Source organism: Maniola hyperantus, chromosome 1 (genome assembly GCF_902806685.2).
Source record: "Maniola hyperantus chromosome 1, iAphHyp1.2, whole genome shotgun sequence".
In the NCBI taxonomy this organism is placed as follows: Eukaryota; Metazoa; Arthropoda; class Insecta; order Lepidoptera; family Nymphalidae; genus Maniola; species Maniola hyperantus.
Window position 1 is genome coordinate 15,455,199 of NC_048536.1, and position 20,070 is coordinate 15,475,268.

The 20,070-nt window shown below is 35.8% G+C and overlaps 3 protein-coding genes across 4 annotated transcripts in view; 2 read left to right on the forward strand and 1 right to left on the reverse strand.

Annotated features, from left to right (window-relative positions):
* Window positions 1–3,155: 3,155 nt before the first annotated feature.
* On the forward strand, window positions 3,156–4,429 carry LOC117997130 (larval/pupal rigid cuticle protein 66-like). The gene is made up of 3 exons (XM_069500388.1): window positions 3,156–3,181; window positions 3,782–4,155; window positions 4,246–4,429. Exons 1-3 carry the CDS (start codon window positions 3,170–3,172, stop codon window positions 4,427–4,429), a joined length of 570 nt encoding a protein of 189 aa, XP_069356489.1. The 5' UTR covers window positions 3,156–3,169.
* A 3,854-nt stretch (window positions 4,430–8,283) lies between these two features.
* LOC117997143 (larval cuticle protein A2B-like) lies at window positions 8,284–9,361 on the forward strand. The gene is made up of 2 exons (XM_034985321.2): window positions 8,284–8,313; window positions 8,910–9,361. The coding sequence occupies exons 1-2, from the start codon at window positions 8,302–8,304 to the stop codon at window positions 9,327–9,329; spliced, it is 432 nt and encodes a 143-aa protein (XP_034841212.1). The 5' UTR covers window positions 8,284–8,301; the 3' UTR covers window positions 9,330–9,361.
* A 720-nt stretch (window positions 9,362–10,081) lies between these two features.
* The window catches only part of chinmo (Chronologically inappropriate morphogenesis), an 84,441-nt gene continuing 74,452 nt past the window's right edge, over window positions 10,082–20,070 (reverse strand). For both annotated transcript variants that reach the window (XM_069500156.1, XM_034968645.2), the window contains exon 7: window positions 10,082–19,609. In XM_069500156.1, coding sequence (XP_069356257.1) covers window positions 19,416–19,609 — 194 coding nt within the window. In that variant the 3' untranslated portion in view covers window positions 10,082–19,415. The remainder of the gene's footprint in view (window positions 19,610–20,070) is intronic.

Below are 20,070 nucleotides of genomic sequence, written 5' to 3' on the forward strand. Positions count from 1 at the left end.
TAAATGAACATGTAGGTACATAATATTCTGTAGAAGTTCTATTTAACTTCTACAGAATATCAGAATAGGAGGATACTGCAGTGCAGCAAGTTCAGCCATCATAACTAGCAATAAAAAGTCGCTGAGTTCATCCAAGAGTCTCAGTCTGCCAATTTATGAAATGGGCCTTCAAAATTAGCTAAAAATATGTCCAGTCAATCAATCCGCGTCACCAAGACCGGGAGAGCAACCTATCTGTAATACTAGAGGATGCCCGCAACTACGTCCGCGTGGATTTACATTTTTCAAAATCCCGCGGGAACTCTTTGATTTTCCGGAATAAAAAGTAGCCTATGTCCTTCTCCGGGATGTAAGCTAACTCCGTACCAAATTTTATCAAAATCGGTTAAACTGTTGGGCTGTGAAAAGCTAGCAGACAGACAGACAGACACACTTTCGCATTTATAATATTAGTATGGATATGGATATGGATTATGTGATTCATCTCTTCACCCTTCTCTCGACCTGAGGCAAACTCAAGTTTTTTTAAATTACAAGTTAGCCCTTGACTGCAATCTCACCTGGTGGTAAGTGATGATGCAGTCTAAGATGGAAGCGGGGTAATCTGGAAAGGGTATGGCAGTTTTTATTAAACCCATGCCCCTTTAGTTTCTACACGGCATCTACCGGAACGCTAAATCGCTTAGCGGCATACAAATAGATAAAATGTTAAAATAACTTTTTCCTGCAAATTCGTCCTCGTGTTTGAATTTATAGCACTTGGGGATAATGTAGCTATTTCTCACTGAATGAATTTTCAGAACTGGATCATTCATCATCATCATGATCAACCCATCGCCGGCTCACTACAGAGCACGGGTCTCCTCTCAGAATGAGAAGGGTTTTGGTCATTGTCCACCACACTGGCTGAATCATTAGTTCAGGAGATTATCCTCTACATACAGACTAACAAATTTATTATTTCATAATGTTACTACCCGTGACTTCGTCCGAGTGATCTAATTTATAGCCTAAAGTAGCTCTCATCATGTATGCTCTCAGTGATGGTATTTTCAGAATTAGATCATTAATTTCGGAGATTACCTCCTACATATAAACTAACAAAACGTCTTCATAATATAAAATATAAAACATTTGCTTGTCAAAAGAATACCTTATTGATCGTTTAGGACCGCAATACTGCATCGAGATACCGATCGCAGTATTTATCAATATTACATTAATTATTTTGTTATCATCTTAATTCATCAACAATCGATAATTATTGATTTAGTCAAAATGGAGCAGAATGTACCTACACACAAGAAATCATCTTATACCACTTACGTAACTACTAACTTGAGATCTAATGAACCAGATAATCTGATTAATCAATCTCAAAATGACTTATCAATAATCTCTATCAAACGGAATTAAAAGTAGTCTTTGTTAAAGGTCAGTCTTTGAGTACTGATTAACGAATGAACCGATTCAGAATACTGTTCCTGCCACAGAATTTAGAATTGGTAATAGAAGAATAAAAGAAGTTCATTGCGCGCTATTGTATGTTTTGTATAAATGAAAGACCGGCTAAGTGCGAGTCAGACCGTCGAGTCTGCCAAGGACCGTCCAAAATTTCTCAGTGCTTGAACACAAAGTCTTCGAACACTGTGTGTTGGCACTTGCCAGTCATGACATAATGCATCGGAGACATGGTCGCTAACTATGGGTCTTATATGAAAGCTCAGAGTAAGCGGGCGATTGAAACAGCTATGCTAGGAGTTTCTCTACGTGATTAAATTAGAAATGAGGACATCCGTAGGAGAACCACGGTAAAAAAACATAGCTCAGCGGATCGCGAAACTGAAATGGCATTCAGCAAGGCGCTAGTTCAAGAAACCGATAGACGTTGGGATAAGTACCTACCAATACTGGAATACTCATCACCGAGCACAAATTATTTATATTATATTGCTTTAACGGTGAATGAAAACATCGTGAGGAAACCTGCATGCCTGAGAGTTCTCCATCATGTTATAAAAGGTTTGTGAAGTCTGCCAATCCGCACTTGGCCTGCGTGGTAGAGACTGTGGCCAAAACTCTTCTCACTCAGAGAGGAGACCCGTGTTCTGTAGTGAGCCGGCTATGGGTTGCTCATGATGATAATCATGATGAACATGTATGTGGTATAATGTATTATTGGATATGGTGAAAGTGTGTGATGGCGCTCATTAAAAAACCGGCCAAGTGCGAGTCCGGCTCGCGCAATGAGGGTTCCGTACTACAGTCGTATTTTTTCGACATTTTGCACGATAATTCAAAAACTATGATGCATAAAAATAAATAAAAATCTGTTTTAGAATGTACAGGTGAAGACCTTTCATATGATACCCCACTTGATATAGTCACTCACTTCGAAAGTTGAAAATACTAATTATTAGTTCATGACCACAATGTAATTTTTTTTGCGTGATCTAACCCTAAATTCACGGTTTTCAGATTTTTCCCCAAATGCCAGCTATAAGATCTACTTACCTACCTGCCAAATTTCATGATTCTAGGTCAACGGGAAGTACCCTGTAGGTTTCTTGACAGACAGACGGACAGACAGACAGACAACAAAGTGATCCTATAAGGGTTCCGTTTTTCCTTTTGAGGTACGGAACCCTAAAAATGGTCTCAACCCAGCAGTGGATGTCCGCAGGCTGAAAAGCTGGTGCCGATTAAGTATAGTACGGGGACTGTGCGAGTGTACGTGTCCCCCCCCCCCCTTGCCTCCATTTGCCATCTCGACCTGTCGCGTACTATAGATCTATCTGCCTACTATACCAATTTGAACTCTGCTTGTAGAGCAAATTATTCAAAAAAACAGGTTACTAGGTAATAAAAGGCCATATTGTAGCTATAAATTATTTAAAGGCATTTCAATTAATTTTCCTAAAAACTGTACATTGGACAATTTGGAATTATTTTTATTATATTTTATATGTTCGCATATTTGGCATGTTAGCATGGGTGGCCTTGTATTTTCAATATAATTTAACTTTTAATGACTATTTAAAGTAATTATCAGTGTTTTAAAGATTAACCAGTGCCTATTTAGAAACGGGTCGTCATATCTGAATCATATAAAAGCATCTAGTGAGGGTGAAACTGTATCATTTGACAGGATTCACTTGAAATAGCAACAATGGTCGCTAAGGTAAGAAATCTGACTTTAAGTAATATTTTATTTTATTGAGTTTAGCAGATTTACTTAAAAGAGCCCCTTGATTGGTATAAGATCTCTGCAGAAATATGTAAAAAAAATGCTCAAAGATGTTTAAAAAAATGAATATTAAAATCAATGAATTATCTAAATCTACCAAATAAAGCAGCGGTGGGAGCAATTGGTATCAGTTGAAGACGACGACCAAATAAATATTAAAAGTTCAAGCTCAGAAAATTATTTGGATATGCAGTGGTTTAATACTTGTGTGAAGTGCAGGCTATACGTCTTTAATATCTGACTAAGAGCTAGCGCGCACCGCGGTGCGGCGAGTTCCGGTGCATTTTAAAATCCGTGAAATGAAATCTATCAAAATCCCGTGCGGAATCAATTCTGCACTGTGAGCGCTTTTCTGTAGTTCTATAGTTCACAGATTTTGCGGGGAAAAAAATGTTAAAAAAATTTACCGTAATGCGCGCTAGCTCTTAAACGAAAACTCATAGTAGCTAAATTTCCTTCCTAGTTTAAAAAGTTGTTCACTCTATTTACTGGTTAATTCTAAACGATTTCCTCACTATTTCCATTCTATTGCAGTTCGTCGTAGTACTCGCTCTGGTGGCTGCAGTCCACAGCTCCGCCCTGGTGAAAGTAGACGGCGACTCCTCCAGCTTCTCCTACGATGTAGCCGACCCCAACACTGGCGACTACAAGAGTCAAACCGAAACCCGTGTAGGAGGAAACGTGGCCGGACAGTATTCTCTAGTCGACCCTGACGGCACCCAGAGGATTGTTGACTACACTGCTGATGATGTCAACGGATTCAACGCTGTTGTACGCAAGGAGCCTTTGGCTAGGACCGTTGTTGCCGCAACTCCCGTTGTTGCCGCTGCTCCTTCAGTTGTTGCCTCTCCCACCGTCTACGCTTCATCAGCCCCAGTACTCGCTCGTTCTTACTATGCACCCTCTGTGTACAGTGCTGTCCCCTCAGCATACAACACCGTATCTTCTGTGTACAACACCGTACCTTCAGTCTACAGGTCTGTTCCCTCAGTCTACAGCTCTGTCCCCTCAGTGTACAGCTCTGTCCCCTCAGTGTACAACACCGTACCTTCAGTATACAGCTCTGTACCCTCCGTCTACAATTCCCTTTCAGGTTATGCGTCCCCTTACTCAACCCTCGGATGGTCCAACTCTCTTGGCTACTCATCTTACGGTTACCCCTCCAACTACTGGGTTAAGTAAAAAGTTTACGAATTCCACCTGTAGATACTAGATACCTAATGTTGTGTAAATATTTGTATATTATGCATATCATGTCGTGTAAATAAAGCAACATATTAATTAAACCATGTATCTGTTTATTTAATGTTCAACTGATCCAAATATTAGCCGTTTTGAGAAATAAATACTGCCAAAGCAGCAGATTTATTTCACCATGAATATGAAAGGTTTTTAAGGTTCCGGGCACGCACCTCTAACTTTTCGGAGCTATGTGCGTTTTAATTAATTAAATATCACTTGCTTTAACGGTGAAGGAAAACATCGTGAGGAAACCTGCATGCCTGAGAGTTCTCCTTAATGGTCTCAAAGGTGTGTGAAGTCTACCAATCCGCACATGGCCAGCGTGGTAGAGTATGGCCAAAACCCTTCTCACTTTGAGAGGAGACCCGTGCTTTCTAGTGAGCCGGTGATGGGTTGATCATGATGATGAAAGGTTTTCTGAACATATTAACATCTATGAAAACGCAATCAGTCTTGGCCGAAGCCGAACTAAAGGATGAGGCACTACGTACCTTTCTCGAAGCGTTTCGTCGTATTTTTGAGCAGTCATAGCTTCGGTCTGGAATCTAGATAATGCTAGAAAGCTGTAACTTGGCTTTTGACACGCTACCGCGTGTCTTGATATTTTTTCTTGAATATTATTGTGAGATTTGATCGGAACATTGACATACACAGTTGACAGGTTTTCAGTATTTATAGAGACGTCTATTAGATTATTAGATAACTTTCTAAACTAATAACAATTAGCATGATTCACAAAATATACATAACTAGCTTATGCTCGCGACTACCTCGTGAGCTACAAAAACTTCAAACCCCTATTTTCAAAAAATCTACGTCTATATCTGCATGCCAAATTTCAGCCCGATCCGTCCAGTAAATTGAGCTATGCGATGATAGATCAGTCAGTCAGCTTTCGCTTTTATAGTAGGTATAGATTTTACAGAATTTCTAGGCTCTATATACTGCTATACCAACCAAATTATTAAATATTATTATTATCTATTAGTCCAGAGATTTTTTGATTCATTACTGCTAGAATAAAAACGAAATGATAGGTACTATTTACGAATTATTCATCATCATCATGATCAACCCATCGCTGGCTCACTACAGAGTACGGGTCTCCTCTCAGAGTGATAAGTGTTCTAGCCACAGTCTACCACGCTGGCCATGTGCGGATTGGTAGACTTCACACACCTTTGAGAACATTATGGAGAACTCTCAGGCATGCAGGTTTCCTCACGATGTTTTCCTTCACGTTAAAGTAAATTTGTAATTAAAACGCACATAACTCCGAAAAGTTAGAGGTGCGTGCCCGGGATCGAACCCCCGACCACCGATTAGAAGGCGGACGTCCTAACCACTCACAGCTGCTATTACGAATTATCACAGAATCGGAAATAAAATCGGAAAAGGAAAAATTCCCCCTTTTGAAAGAAAATGCTTTTGGAAGGAGAAAATGAAGAGAAATATCAGGAAATTCTTTCAATAGGTACAACTGTATATTTGTGTAGGTACAGTGCATTATAATTAAAAATTCCGCACTCTATATTTTTTACCATGTAGCAAAGTAGAAAATGTAGCTGGGCGTAGCACTTGAATTTTGAATCAGAACATTTTGCAATCAAAATAACTAATCAAAAAAATAAAACAAAAAAATTTTTGTTCCGTTTGCCTGCCGTGGGGCCATGAAGTCTTAGTGCAAAAAAAATACATTTAATTCATCTCTCATTTTTTGCGCAACGGATCAGCCTGGCTGTCCAGCGCGGAAATGCAGCCAGTATTCTTGGCGCCATTCCACGCGGGCATAATTTTTATAGTAATTAGATAAGGCTAGCTTTAAGTTCTATTGTGATATTTTCATTAAAATACATACCTAAGATCATTAATCGAATATTTTATTCGGAGACAAGATTATAAATAAATCAATGAATGAACGAACATACGATACGAGCACGTTTATTATCGTACAGGACAAAAATACAAGATTAATTATCTGTGTTAATTACGCGACAATAAAATATAGCAGTACAGCCTGCTGATCTTATCTCTACATAGCGATCTCTTACAATCAACCAGTTAAGTGCCAATACAAAATAACAAAATTAAAATATAAAGTATTGATTTTTTTAAGGTTCCGTACTTCAAAAGGAAAAACGGAACCCTTATTGGATCACTTTGTTGTCTGTCTGTCTGTCTGTCAAGAAACCTATAAGGTAAAGTACCTTCCGTTGACCTAGAATCACAGTCAAGTAGGTAGGTCTTATAGCAGACGTGAGGGGGAAAATGTAAAAACCGTGAATTCTCACGAAAAAAAAAATTAAAATGTTTTCATAAAGAAATATTGCTATTCTCAACTTTCAAAGTAAGATTACCTACTATACCAAGTGGGGTATCAGATAAAAGGGCTTTACTTGTATATTCTAAAACAGGTTTTTATTTATTTTTAGGCATAATAGTTTTTGATTTATGATGTCGATAAAAAACGATTGTAGAACGGAACCCTGAGTGCGCGAGTCTGACTCGCACTTGGCCGGTTTTTTTTTTTAATAGAGATAGCGAGCAAGCGAGCAGGCGGGTCACCAGTACCCGTAGTACAAGATTTTACGTCTCACCAAACCAAACCAAATTCGAGAGTCGAAATACTTCCGCGTTACAGTAAAATGGACCTAAACAACCTTGAATTGAAGTCAAATATTCAATGCCACTGATTTTAATTTCGCAATGTTTCCGCTTGGAGCGCTGGCTGTAGAAGTGTAGACAAACTTGAGCTTTAAAACAAGGCATTTAAGATCCAGTTTACTGTAACGCGGAAGTATTTCGACTCTCGAATTTGGTTTGGTTTGGTGAGACGTAAAATCTTGTAGTACGGGTACTGGTGTTAAGTTATTACCGCCGCCCATGAACATTTGCAGCAGCAGAGGAACTGCCAATGCGTTGCCGGACTTTTTTGTCGGTCTCAACGACAGAGGCAATTACAAAACCGCTATCTAACAAAACTCCAACTAGGTGGACGGACTTGATCCGCTCCGCAACAGACAACTCCGTCTCAGTGTGTGCACGTAGCCACCAACCGAAGTCGCTGGAGGGAGATCGCACGAGCAGCAGTGAATAATTCATAGCCACGAGCACTCTGTCAAGAGTGAATGATTGAGAAGAAGAAGAAGAATAATTTACCGAAACGACGCTTCTCTCGATTCTCGAGGCATTAAAAATCACTTAAGTAAGTTGTGTTAGAACATGTGCAATTATAAATAATATATCTATCCCGGCTTTGCTCATGTGTCTAGTCGACGTTAACCCGACTAGTTTCGAACCCATCCGGGGTCCTTTTTCAAGGGAGTCAGTTCGCGCACGCGCCGCCGCCCGCAGAGCCCGCTGCGAGGGAGGGTGGCGGCGCGTACGCGAACTGACTCCCTTGAAAAAGGACCCCGGATGGGTTCGAAACTAGTCGGGCTAGCGTCGACTAGACACGTGAGTACAGCCGGGATTGATATTATTTATAATGGAAATCACTCACGGTAGTTTAAACGCTTAAACATGTGCAATATTATCATGCCCCTTGAAATGTGAACTTCAGCTAATGGCATAGTAACAATAGCTCCTTCCTGAAATCTTTTGGAAGCTTATATTAGATGTCTAATACTGGTATTTTAATATGTGACCTTCTCCACCCAATCAGGTATAATAAATGGCTAATAAAGTAATTACACATATTTAAGATATTAACAAGTGCTATTTAGAACAGGCCTTCGGATGTGGGAATCGTATAAAAGCTCATCGTCACATTAAACGATATCATTCAACAGGATTCACTAACAGAAGCAGCAATGGCAGCCAAGGTAAATACATTTTGTATTAATGTCGAATAAAATAAATTAAATATTCCTCAAAAATTTACCCCGTTTTGTAAATAAAATATAACTGACTCGCCCCAACTTTGCACGCGTTATAATGCACCCAAATAATTGTCATTCCAATCCAGTGGTAAATTCTTTCGGCTAAAATTTTTATTTGAATAAAAATCTTATCTATTCAATTTGTCACAGAAAGTTTTGCCGAGTGACACTTCATTGTTAGAGTCGATTTCCATAAAATTCTTTTAGTATTTAAGAACAACGATAAGTCAGATCTTAACCGCAAATAGAAAATTTAGTGAATGGGCACTTTACTTACGCACTAAAAAGGGGTGTGGGTTTAATAAAAACTGCTATACCCTTTTCAGGTTAGCCCTCTTCCATCTTAAACTGCATCATCACTTAGGTACTACCAGATTAAAGTCAAGGGCTAATTATTGTATCTGAATATAAAAAAAAAGGTTTTCATACTTGCGCCTCTTGGTCCGTTTGGTGTTGCTGGCTACTGTACCCGCCATAGAGGATGTCCCATGAATGGCATTGTGGCAATTTAATCTAATTTAGTTTTTTTTTTGTTACAGTTCGTCGTAGTTCTCGCCCTAGTGGCCATGGCCCACTGCTCAGTGGTCCCAGTCGTAGACGATGAAGCTACCAGCTTCTCATACGACGTCGCCGACCCTCTCACTGGTGACTACAAGAGCCAATCTGAAACGCGCGTTGGAGGACTTGTTAGAGGACAATACTCTTTGGTAGACCCTGATGGCACCAGACGTGTTGTTGACTACACTGCTGATGATGTTAACGGATTTAACGCTGTAGTACGCAAAGACCCTCTGGTGGCTAATGTCGCTCCTGTTGTTGCGTCGCGCACTGTAGTCTCAGCCCCCGTCTACTCTGGCTCATACCCCTCGGTCTACAACGCAGTACCCTCAGTGTACTCCGGTGTATACCCTGGCTACTCTAACTATGGATACCCCACCGCTCGTCTCGGCTACTTGTAAACTAAAGTGCGGTACTACTGTGCTCAGAAAATTGTGATGTAGATATTAATGTGTACATAATATTTTAATTGTACATAATTGTAAATTGAAATTGAATATAAATAAATTAATGAGTTGAAAAAATATTTTCATTTTATTTTAGTTATCTGAGGAAAGGTGTGACATTTCCACAAAAGTCAATATCATTAAAAAATATATTTATTGTTACCATTAAAATAAAATAATTTACTTAATTATTAAAACAGCAAGCTTAATAATAATTTGCTATAGGTACCTACTCAATTTGCCAAAACAGACAAACCTACGTGGCGTATAGTACGTGACAGGTCGAGATACCAATCGAGGAGGGAACGCCTCGCACAGTGCACAGCCGCACAGTCCCCGCGCTAACCCGGTGCGGGCGAGCGCGGGTGACGTACGGTTGTGCGGGGCGTCCCCTCACCTCATGCTCCGATAGCCATCTCAACCTGTCGCGGATAATTCAACATGCAGCATGATATATGTGTATGTATATGCACCGCTCGCCCTGCCAAACATGCAAGAAAAGGAAGCAAGCAATACAATATTCTGAGTGTGTTTTACCTAAGGTTTTACCATACAGATGTTGAACTTCACCTTGGCCAGTCTTTGAAATTACCATTCTTGAGATTATACACTTTTATTGAATTCCTCATCCCATTCCTCATACCTACCGGTTGGAACTTGGAGTAAATAAAAGTTAAAAACAATCAATATGAAATAAAACCAGTATATTATATATTTTAGCAACATTTTTTTATTAATTTAAGAATTCCACAATGGAACAATTTATTCTCCATATAATATCTATACCTAAGTCAGAATGTAGGTACGTGACGTGGGATTGTTTATTACGCAATATATATTTATAATTAGTGCACATGGACTATTATAGTACCTGTATCAAAGTTCGATTTTTTACAGAATTTTTACATTTATATTGAAACAGTAGTGCGCGATGTAGCATTTGATTTAGATCTTCAAAAATTATGGTAACGAAATAAATATGCTATTTTTGATTAATTTAAATATATTTTTATTAATATAGCATGCCGTGATTGAATAAAAAATAACTGATATATATATTAGCATTAAGTATTAAAACTGTATTATTTATATAATTACCTATTATTATAAAATAATACTTTTAACTAAAGAAAAAATATTCACTAATACAGATGGCCAAAAAGTATGTACTAAATCACTTTTACGAAATTTTCATTAATAATTCAGTTTGTGAGTTAGTCAGGACTTTTCATTTTATGCGTAGGTATTGATAAGCGTAATAATTAACAAAAATTCAACATGAAAAATATCACTAACGAAATGGCCTTCAAATTTTCATAATACGAAAAAAATAATTTAAATGCTCCAACACGCACTTTAATCACGGAATAGTGAAAACACAAAGCTAAATACTACAAAAGACCAGAAACACTTAAAGTGGAGCCATATAACTCACACTCATCAAAACCTAGCTCACCCACATTTACACACCACTAATTTTTAATTACCATAAAAATCTGCTTAGTCAGAATTAGATACAACGCAGTTTAAAAAAATTAAATCGAGTGTCCCAAAATATCCATAAAAAAAATCTGAAATTGATTAAAACATTTTAGCGTACAATACGTTTCGTTATTCGTCACGTAAAATATAGTACCTAAGTTCACGCATTTAAGTAAGTAGGTATACAAAACTAAAAACAAACCCTTAAAAACAAATTGTTAGTTAAATAAATAAACCCATTGCACATTTAAAACAATAAAATATTTTTTATGGTCATCAGAAAGTTGTGGTGTATTATAATATCCAATTCACTTTATCCCATTTGAATTTAAAGCAAACATAACATTTATACATACTACTTACTCACATTAAACCATAGAGCAGAAACAAATTTGTTTCTGCTCTATGCATTAAACTAACAAAAAGAACCTGCAATACTGTTACCACTATAAAAAATTCGCTAGATTAAATTATTAAGGATGTTAGATTTATACAGGGCTTTAGGCAACCACCTAACCCTTGTTTTGAAAGCGTAAGTAATTGTTATTTATATTTACCCAGGAGATAATATTATTTTGTACTTAGATATTTTGCTAATTTTATCAGCATGTGATGATTCCGAATTTCTTAAAACTAATGAAACTTTAAACAAATTCTTAAGGTCAACCACTTAAATCATTAAGTGCTGACCTTTGCAGTTTGCTGTAGATATGAGCAAAATGCCAAAAACAAGTCAAAATTTAAGATTACCGATATTATTCAGTATTTTAGGTATAAAATCATCCAATCTATTGTTAAGAGCGTTCTACTTATAGAAAGAGTATTATATCCTAAAACCCTGTATAAAAATTAATTATAATTCGCTAAATATTTAACGAGCCGCGTGGCCTCAATTGGATAAATTCGTATCAAGACCCCTGAAATTTGGATTCCAGGGGCGGTTTATAAAGCTGACGCGACTCAACTGAAACAAGCGCATGGTCTTACCAAATTGCAAAACATCTTGACATGCCCTTTTCCAAATGCCAATATTATTTTTTTACATCTATATTATGTATGTACAATCAACCCGCCTTCTCTCCCCCACACACCTCTTCCCTTCTACTTTACCCAATCGTATTGTACAAAAATGAAATCAACTAATAAAATATCTAATGTAAAATCACAAGAGTGCTATTCTTACTGTTAAGAAATTTCAATATTTTATTTTTCATATATATAAAAAAGTCGCTTAAAAAAATCACAGACAATCACTTTCCCTTTACACACAAACACCATCGACGACCAATTAGTTCTTACTAAGCATTAGTTAGCTACGTACAAAATCCTACTTACGTTTTACAACCATGATGGTTTACATTACAATCTTACAATCGACACACTATCATCCTAAGCCTGTACTCTACTGAGTACGTGTATACCCTTGCTCTTCACGAGTAGAATAATCAAGAATAAATAGTGTAAAGGAAATGTTATGAAAAATATACAAGTTGAAGTTCCGTATTAACCCTCTTAACCAATTATCTACCATGGAGAATAATGCTATGAACGTAGAAGATTCCAATTTCGATACTATTTTTAATACGAAATCCCAACTCTTATAAATATTAGTATCAATTAATAAAGTATAATATTAAATAACAAACATCATGGTCTACCTAATCCAACACTGCGGGCTGCCGTACATAATTATTATGAATCATAGTATCCATTCAATTTTGTACTCTATTCAGATAGATAGGTCTAAGTTACATTATAGCTCAGCGGATGCTCCAAAAAATATACGTTTTGGCAACATTTACATAAAATCCGACATAATTAAGTAATTGTACTTTTTCTTTAATTACACATTTTGTACTGACGGTAACTTTAAGACTTCAATTTGTACTTTAGTTCTTGAAGAAAAGTGCTCGTTGCTTCAACAGTTAGAATTGCGGACGTATATCACACATATTCGACACCAAGAACATCATAAAGTGACACCAAGATAATTTGAACTTAATGAGATGAAATCCGATGACTTTTTTTGTGGGTGGTTATTTATACATCGATGTTATTTACAGCGATAGATTTTAATTTTTATATTTAAAAGAAAATAATATGGTTTATAAGCTGGTCAAACGACATAGTGAAAGTATGATCTAATTTACAAATTTTATAATATTTTGTAAAAAATAATAACTAGACATCAACAAACGGAATTCAATTGAAAGTACTTATTGCTTTTTAACTGTACAGCCTGTGAAAATTAAATAGCAATGTTTTTCACTGATTCATTTTTCCAATGTATTGCTAAAGTTGCAGGCGCTAAGTGATGGCGAACAAAACGGTGTAGTTACACTACTGATACAAATATTTATTTTATTTTATCCGCACTTCTTAGGCCGTCTAAATACGGACTAAATAAATCTGAACTCATTTCCAAGCAAAACAGCCTAAAACTGTACCTTAACTTAATCCAAAGTTCAAGGGTTCGATCACTGAATACAAACTTCAACTCATTTTCTATGCTAAAATTTAGTCCAGTTTCTAATTTCTATTAAGTACAATTGGAATAAAACTTGAGTTCAGCAGCTTTCATTTAGTTTTTTTCCACTGAATTAAATTGCTAACTGTAACCTAACGATTTCGCGTTTCATTCATCCGATTGAGTTGAAACTTGGTTCACTTGTTATTCCTGAATCCTGGCATATGCATAAAAAATTCTGACGTACAAACTAAAAGTAAGTTTAGTAAAATAGTAAGCTGTAGGTACCTACCTGCTTAAATATTATATTTTATTTTAGAAATCAAACACTTGTAACTTGTATATGATGTAGTCTTTATAAATTAGGTAGATAATAGAAATTTTTGTTATGAAAAGTGAATAAAACTCTTTCACCATATCGTTCATTATCGTGCGTTCACTGGCTCTATATTTTGTTGTGTTTTATATTTTTCTCGGTGGCTTTATTTTAATTTGCACTTATTTGAAACATTTATGAAATAAATTATTTTGAAGATCATTTCCGCAGCATCACCAAAGGATAACTTTGTTGACAAATCCTACGCGTTAATTTACACAAGTTTTATTCGATTTAAAAGAGAATTTGTAAAACAAACAAAACGAAATAGGTATTACAAATTAAGCTGGTAGTATTATTTTGATTCATTTGCGGTGAAACAGATGATCATAAATGAGCAGATGACGTCACTTTATACTTACCTAGTAATGCGAGAGAACATCTATAATAATTCATTACTTTGATTATCAAATTCGTAGAGATAAATACTCAGGGAAACCCCTCGATGACACTAGTGCACCCTTAAAATATAAAACATCGAATGATTACCTTAAACAAATTCCTGTCCATTTTAGTGCAACTAGATTATGATTATACGAATTTCAATTCCTTAAATAACGTACTTAGAATTACATTAATAAATGTTTAAACACGATGGACGGGTGTAACTTGTCGAGAAAAAATATTAGAGAAAAAAAGGAAAATAAGTTAACAAAAGAAACAAAAGAAACCAAAAAGAATATTTTTGTTACATTTTTTTAATTCGCTGAAACCTAACAAACAATAATTTTTCATTTCTCATCTCCTTAAAACATAGTAACATCTATGCAACACAAGAAATAACTGGGAAAGAGTAATAATAAAATTATGAAAAAAAATGTTTTATACTCCTGAGAGTGAAGAAGGTACGATTACGCTGAATGGCTCGGGGTCGATCTCTCAACGGTTTTTGCGTTTTAAATGAGGTAGAACATCAATGAGATTATTAATAACTAACCTAATTAACACTTACTTAGATTTTATTAGGACTATCAACTCAGCTAAGAGGTAACTATAGATTGCGCTCAAATCTCCATGCACTCCTTGCTTGAGCATATTCGCCGAGTTGAAAGCACTGACTACCTTGCAGAGATTCAATTAACGTGACAGAATATACATTGATTGATACTATAAAGTATGAACCAAACGCCAAACGATATTATTTACAAACTAAGTAATTACTCCTTTTTTACATAAAATTGCTCTGCGTTTTTAATCCAAAATTTAACGATCCAAGACAATACTTAAAATCTGTTACTACATAATATTCAAACGTTAATTTAATACTTGCACGAAGGTCTAGAATTTGGATAAGACTCAACTTGAACCCTGAGGTAGTATATTTGTACTTCAATTTTTTTTATTTTTTCCTTTTCTCTTAAAGACTAATTTACATTAATTCTTCATATAAAAATCTATTTAAAAGCTTATTTATTACTAAATTATATTCCTCGAGGTAGATTAACTTACGTACTAGTCGGGCTGTGCTGTGCTTTACATTCAACGGTATAATTTCTACTGTAACCAACATTGGAGGCTCGACCAGCGATATTTTTTTTTTTAATAATTTTGACCAAATAGGTTGAATGTAAAGACACTTCGTAGCCCATGTGACGGCAGAGGGTCACCATACCCGTAACAATCTTTGGCTTTACCATCACGACATATCGCGATATATTTACATAAAAATAAAACTTATAAAATACGTAAAATATTCCTACCACTTATGATCCCAAACAGGAGCCATTACTACGAGCAAAGAAATCGTAAATGCAGTTTTGAGTGATTGATTAGAGAAATAAAGCAGAGCTTATTTATTACCTGATAAATCTACCGAACTATTTACCCAATTATTTATTTAGCAATTAATGCAATCAATATTTTAGCCAATATACCTAATATGGTAGTGTTACGAAAACCGCGAATTAATTTAATATTTAATTGCGTCCATTTGACCGTGATGGTTCTTGGGATATGCAGCGGGTTGCGGAAGTGAAACGGGGAAGTTAAATTCCTTGATTTGTACGTCATCATTGTCATCCGCAATCCGCGTCCGAGCCGTCTCAGCCAAATGCTATAGATATAGTTATTATCCGACCTAACCTTCACATCCGGCTTCAGCAACCTTCGGCCAAAATAAGCTGAAGGTTTGGCCGAAGCCGAAGGTTTTTAGCAAGCGCCTTACCGAACTGTCAGTGCTATTATTTCTGACAAGACCAACAAGACAACCATTACACATAAACTTTCTGAAATTGAATTTCTTTAGGTTATGAAGATTGTTCAGCTTCAGCTACAGCCAAAAATTGACCTACGTCGATTAGACACTGGCTACATTATAATGATTGCATTAATGTTGACAAAATTTATTTTCTTAACAGAGCATATTGCATTGTATGAATTTACAAGTGTACTTCGTAAATTTGTATATCTACTAACGTTATACTTTTCATCCACTTGCTCCAAACATTAACACCGAACATAACCATTTCTCTATTGTTCCTCATATCCATAACATCAATATTATATAGTCATCGGCCGCATGCCGATTAGTGAAACTATACAACATATTATTTGCACATTTTCTAAACAGATTTACAATCACTAAAAACGCGAGAGATCGACCAAAGCCGTAGGGGATTGCGATACACCGACTAAGTGAGAGTCCTTATCACATCAAATACAACATTTAAAACTATTGGGGACCATTAGTAAATCGTCCACTTATATTAAAATTTAACAATGAAATAACTTAATTTAGACATGATCTCAAATATTCCGTAACGTACAGAATAATTGTACGATCACGTGGATAACTTATCCAAAAAGAAAAACTAAACAGATGTAAAAAATTCAAATTGACTTATGATATTATCATGATTTTTAATTTGTACCTTACAAGTATTAGAAAGAAGAGATGCAAATTACAGAAATTTAATGGCGATCCCTTAGTGTCAACTTTTCGGATATCCTTCAATAAGTACCCCTTAAACATAAAAAATAAACGCAACATTGAAAAAATAAAAGCTCAAAACGTGATGCATTAATGCAATTCCCTTTTTACGTATCACAAATAAACATTAAATGTCAAAAGAAATCACATTTATGAATTTTTAATTCACATGAAAAACGTAAAGGACAGAACAGAATACTCGACTTCTATCCTATTAGGTACTTAATTTCTCAAAGAAAGTAAAAAATAAATTTAACAATTAAACCGAAATAGAAAAACACTTGTTCTTAACAATACACCTAACACAAAGATTTTCAAATATTTAAAACAATAATTAATAATAATGAATCAATAAGGATCCGTTCGTCAAAGGGTTTCTTTAAACTTATTTAACGTTCGACATCCTGACTGACCAAGTCTCCGATAATAAAATTGAAGGCACTGCTAATAAGATAGGTAAATTAAAAATGAAAAAGCTGATATTAGTGTTCAAATATGAAACGTAAATAAATCGTACCTCAGACATAGAAATAAATAAAATAAAGACATCCATCCTATTTTCTCATATTCCGCAGTCTGAGACACAAATTATATACAGTTTATTTTCTTTGATGCCTTTGGTATAAAAATTATATTTTTTTGCCGCATGCAAATCTTGTCACCGTACTATCATAATTTACATTTTTCTTTTTACCCAAATGAAATGCAATATTTTAAATAAATTGCATTGCCTCCACGATTCAACCAAATCCAAGTTTATTGTTTTCTTCACAATTTTATATTTTAGGCCATCTCTTTTTTTCTGTCATTTATGCAGGCAAACCTAATGTTTTAATATATTTTATCGCCATCGCTAAATTCTTAAGTCCACATGTCGAGTCTTCAACACAAATAACAGGTGAATATAATAGAAATTAGATTTAAAAAAAATTTTTTTTTGAAAGAATTGCTCAAACTCCATCTGGATATAACTTCTACGATTTATTGTTAAGAATAAAAATAGCATCTTTAAAATTGTACAGGAAATATATTTTTACGAATACATTAAAGTGAGACAGTATAATATAATTTATCTTTGTTTATCTTAAATTAGATACAACATTTCCATCCATACTGACACTAAAAGGACTACTTTTAAATCAGTGAAGTGTAAATAGCAAAAAGTCTTAAATGCGATAAGTTTAAATGAGGTAAATTAATTCGGGAATTCCCAATTAACAAAAAGACAGAAACTACAACGTAATTTAATAAAATCACTGAGCCTTTGTAAAGCGTTTGTCATAAAAATAAAATTTAAATATACACTAAAATATAAATATAATAAATATGAATGCAACATATTCCTAAATATCAGGAATAATACACGCAGTCGCTACATTCACACTTATAACAAAAAATAATATAAATAGTAGATGTGATACTTAAAATTGAGGTTTATTTGGCACTGTCCCGTTTGCTTTGCGTAAAGATCAACTTAAAATCGTATATAGTTCGGAATCTAAGTGTAATTAAAATATTTCAAATAGTTAACGAGCATCGACGGTGTCCACACAACAAATATTTATAATACAATAACACCGACGAGTGCTCTTACAATTATTTATTAAATAATTATTCTTTAAATCTCAACTGGTTGCACTTGAAATGACTAGGTATTTAAAATAAGTGGCCTTCGTCTATATGGACTATAGCAAAACAATATTAAAACGGAATGTTAAAATCGACACCATCGCAAAAAACATATAATTATTTGGTCTCAATAGTAACATCCGCATAGGGGAGCCTGGATCTACCGACGGTAATGAACTGCAAAAAAACACATTCATGCGTCCAACTTTACACGCAAATTTTTTTCAACACGTTTCACCTACCTACTTATGCATCTAGGGCAATTGTACTTTGTACAAACTAAAACCGTTCGACTGTACAGTATAAAACTGTTTAGAACTCCTGCGTCCGTTTCTTAAAATGAACAGAGTGGCAAAAATTAATAGTAAGTAATAATTATAAAGTCTGTCCTATTGTATCACAGTTGTGTTTAAATAAAATAAACTTAACCCGGTTTAATAGTCTATTGTATTGAATGTAGAATAAAAAAATAATGTAAGTAAATAAAAGAATAAACTTATTTTGCCACCATGCAACGTCAAACGCATGTCTCAACCTAGGCCAAGGCGATATACAACATTCTCCTATTATTTACATACACTAAGCCTATGACCATCAGTCTCAACATCATTTCTAGATTCCCTAGCTCAGTATAATATAGTAAAAGCTATGTCATACTCGAACGAGAGCTCAAAATAAATCGTCTAATAAAGGTAACTTTATATTCTCACAGTCAGATTAAGGTACGTAAACGCGATGAGGGTGCAATAATAAAGGTACAATATGTTTTAAACACGGTACCAGATATAGAGACGAGCACTGAGCAACCATTCGAAGTCACAAGTGAATATTAAATTAAGTAACAATTAGTATCGCAAAATTCCAAAATCTTAAAAAATCTTAAGATCAATTTTTGAGGTAGATTACTGTTACAAAATATGCATCAACGAGGTATTTTATTGTACGCAAGTTACAAAGAGTAGTGACGCGACGCGGAGGACACCGATTTACATTATTACACGAATTCTTATCGAATAAACTATCAAATTTACAAAATGTATTTAAATTTGATAGTAAACTATAGATATATTTATGATGAAATCGTGCGATATCACCCGCGCGCGTCGGAAAGAGCAGAGGTAGATCGGTTGATAAAAGTTTAAAAATAAAGGGACAGCTTTACTGCGTATGGTTGGCCAGAGGGCGTTGATGCTCGCGTGCGATGTGGCGCCGCACCGTGTTGTTGCGCGTGAAGGTGCGCGAACAGTGCGGGCACGGCACTCGTATACCTTGGTGCCGCTGTCGGATGTGAGCGCGCAAATTCGTCTCGTATCCGTACAATCTCTCGCAGTATGGACATTTTAATTTTTTACCTGAAATATAAAAATAATAATGCTCATTTTTACTAGTTCGCACTTGACTACGCCAGCTTCCAATTATAAGTACTAAGTGCTGCAGTAATATGGAATGACCTAGTAGAGTACGTAATAGTAGGGATGATAACTGCTAGTCAAGGTGCGCCTCGGACGTGAGGTGGAGAACGTGAGTGGGTCCCCGGTGGAGGGTTCGCCTCGGCGGATGTCGCTGGCTGGGTCGCGGTTGATTGCTGCGGTGTTCCCGTGACCCAGTCGCCAGGCGGCGCACAGGAGCGTTGCTGGGTTTCAGTGGGTATTCCGGCCTTTCGGCCGGCGAGTCACACATACCTTCCTTCCAGTTGGCTGGCTGGTTTGGTAGCTGGCTGGCTTCCAGGGGAGGATGCGTAAACGCATTTCCCAGCGATTAAAAAAGGGTTGCTGGACGCGCTTACACTTGAAGAGCGTATGTACAGAATTTT

Excerpts from the sequence above, each read along its gene's own strand:
- LOC117997130 (XM_069500388.1), top strand. Across the intron at positions 4,156-4,245 it reads TCTTACTATGCACCCTCTGT|CTCTGTCCCCTCAGTGTACA; the intron begins GTACAGTGCTGT and ends CTCAGTCTACAG.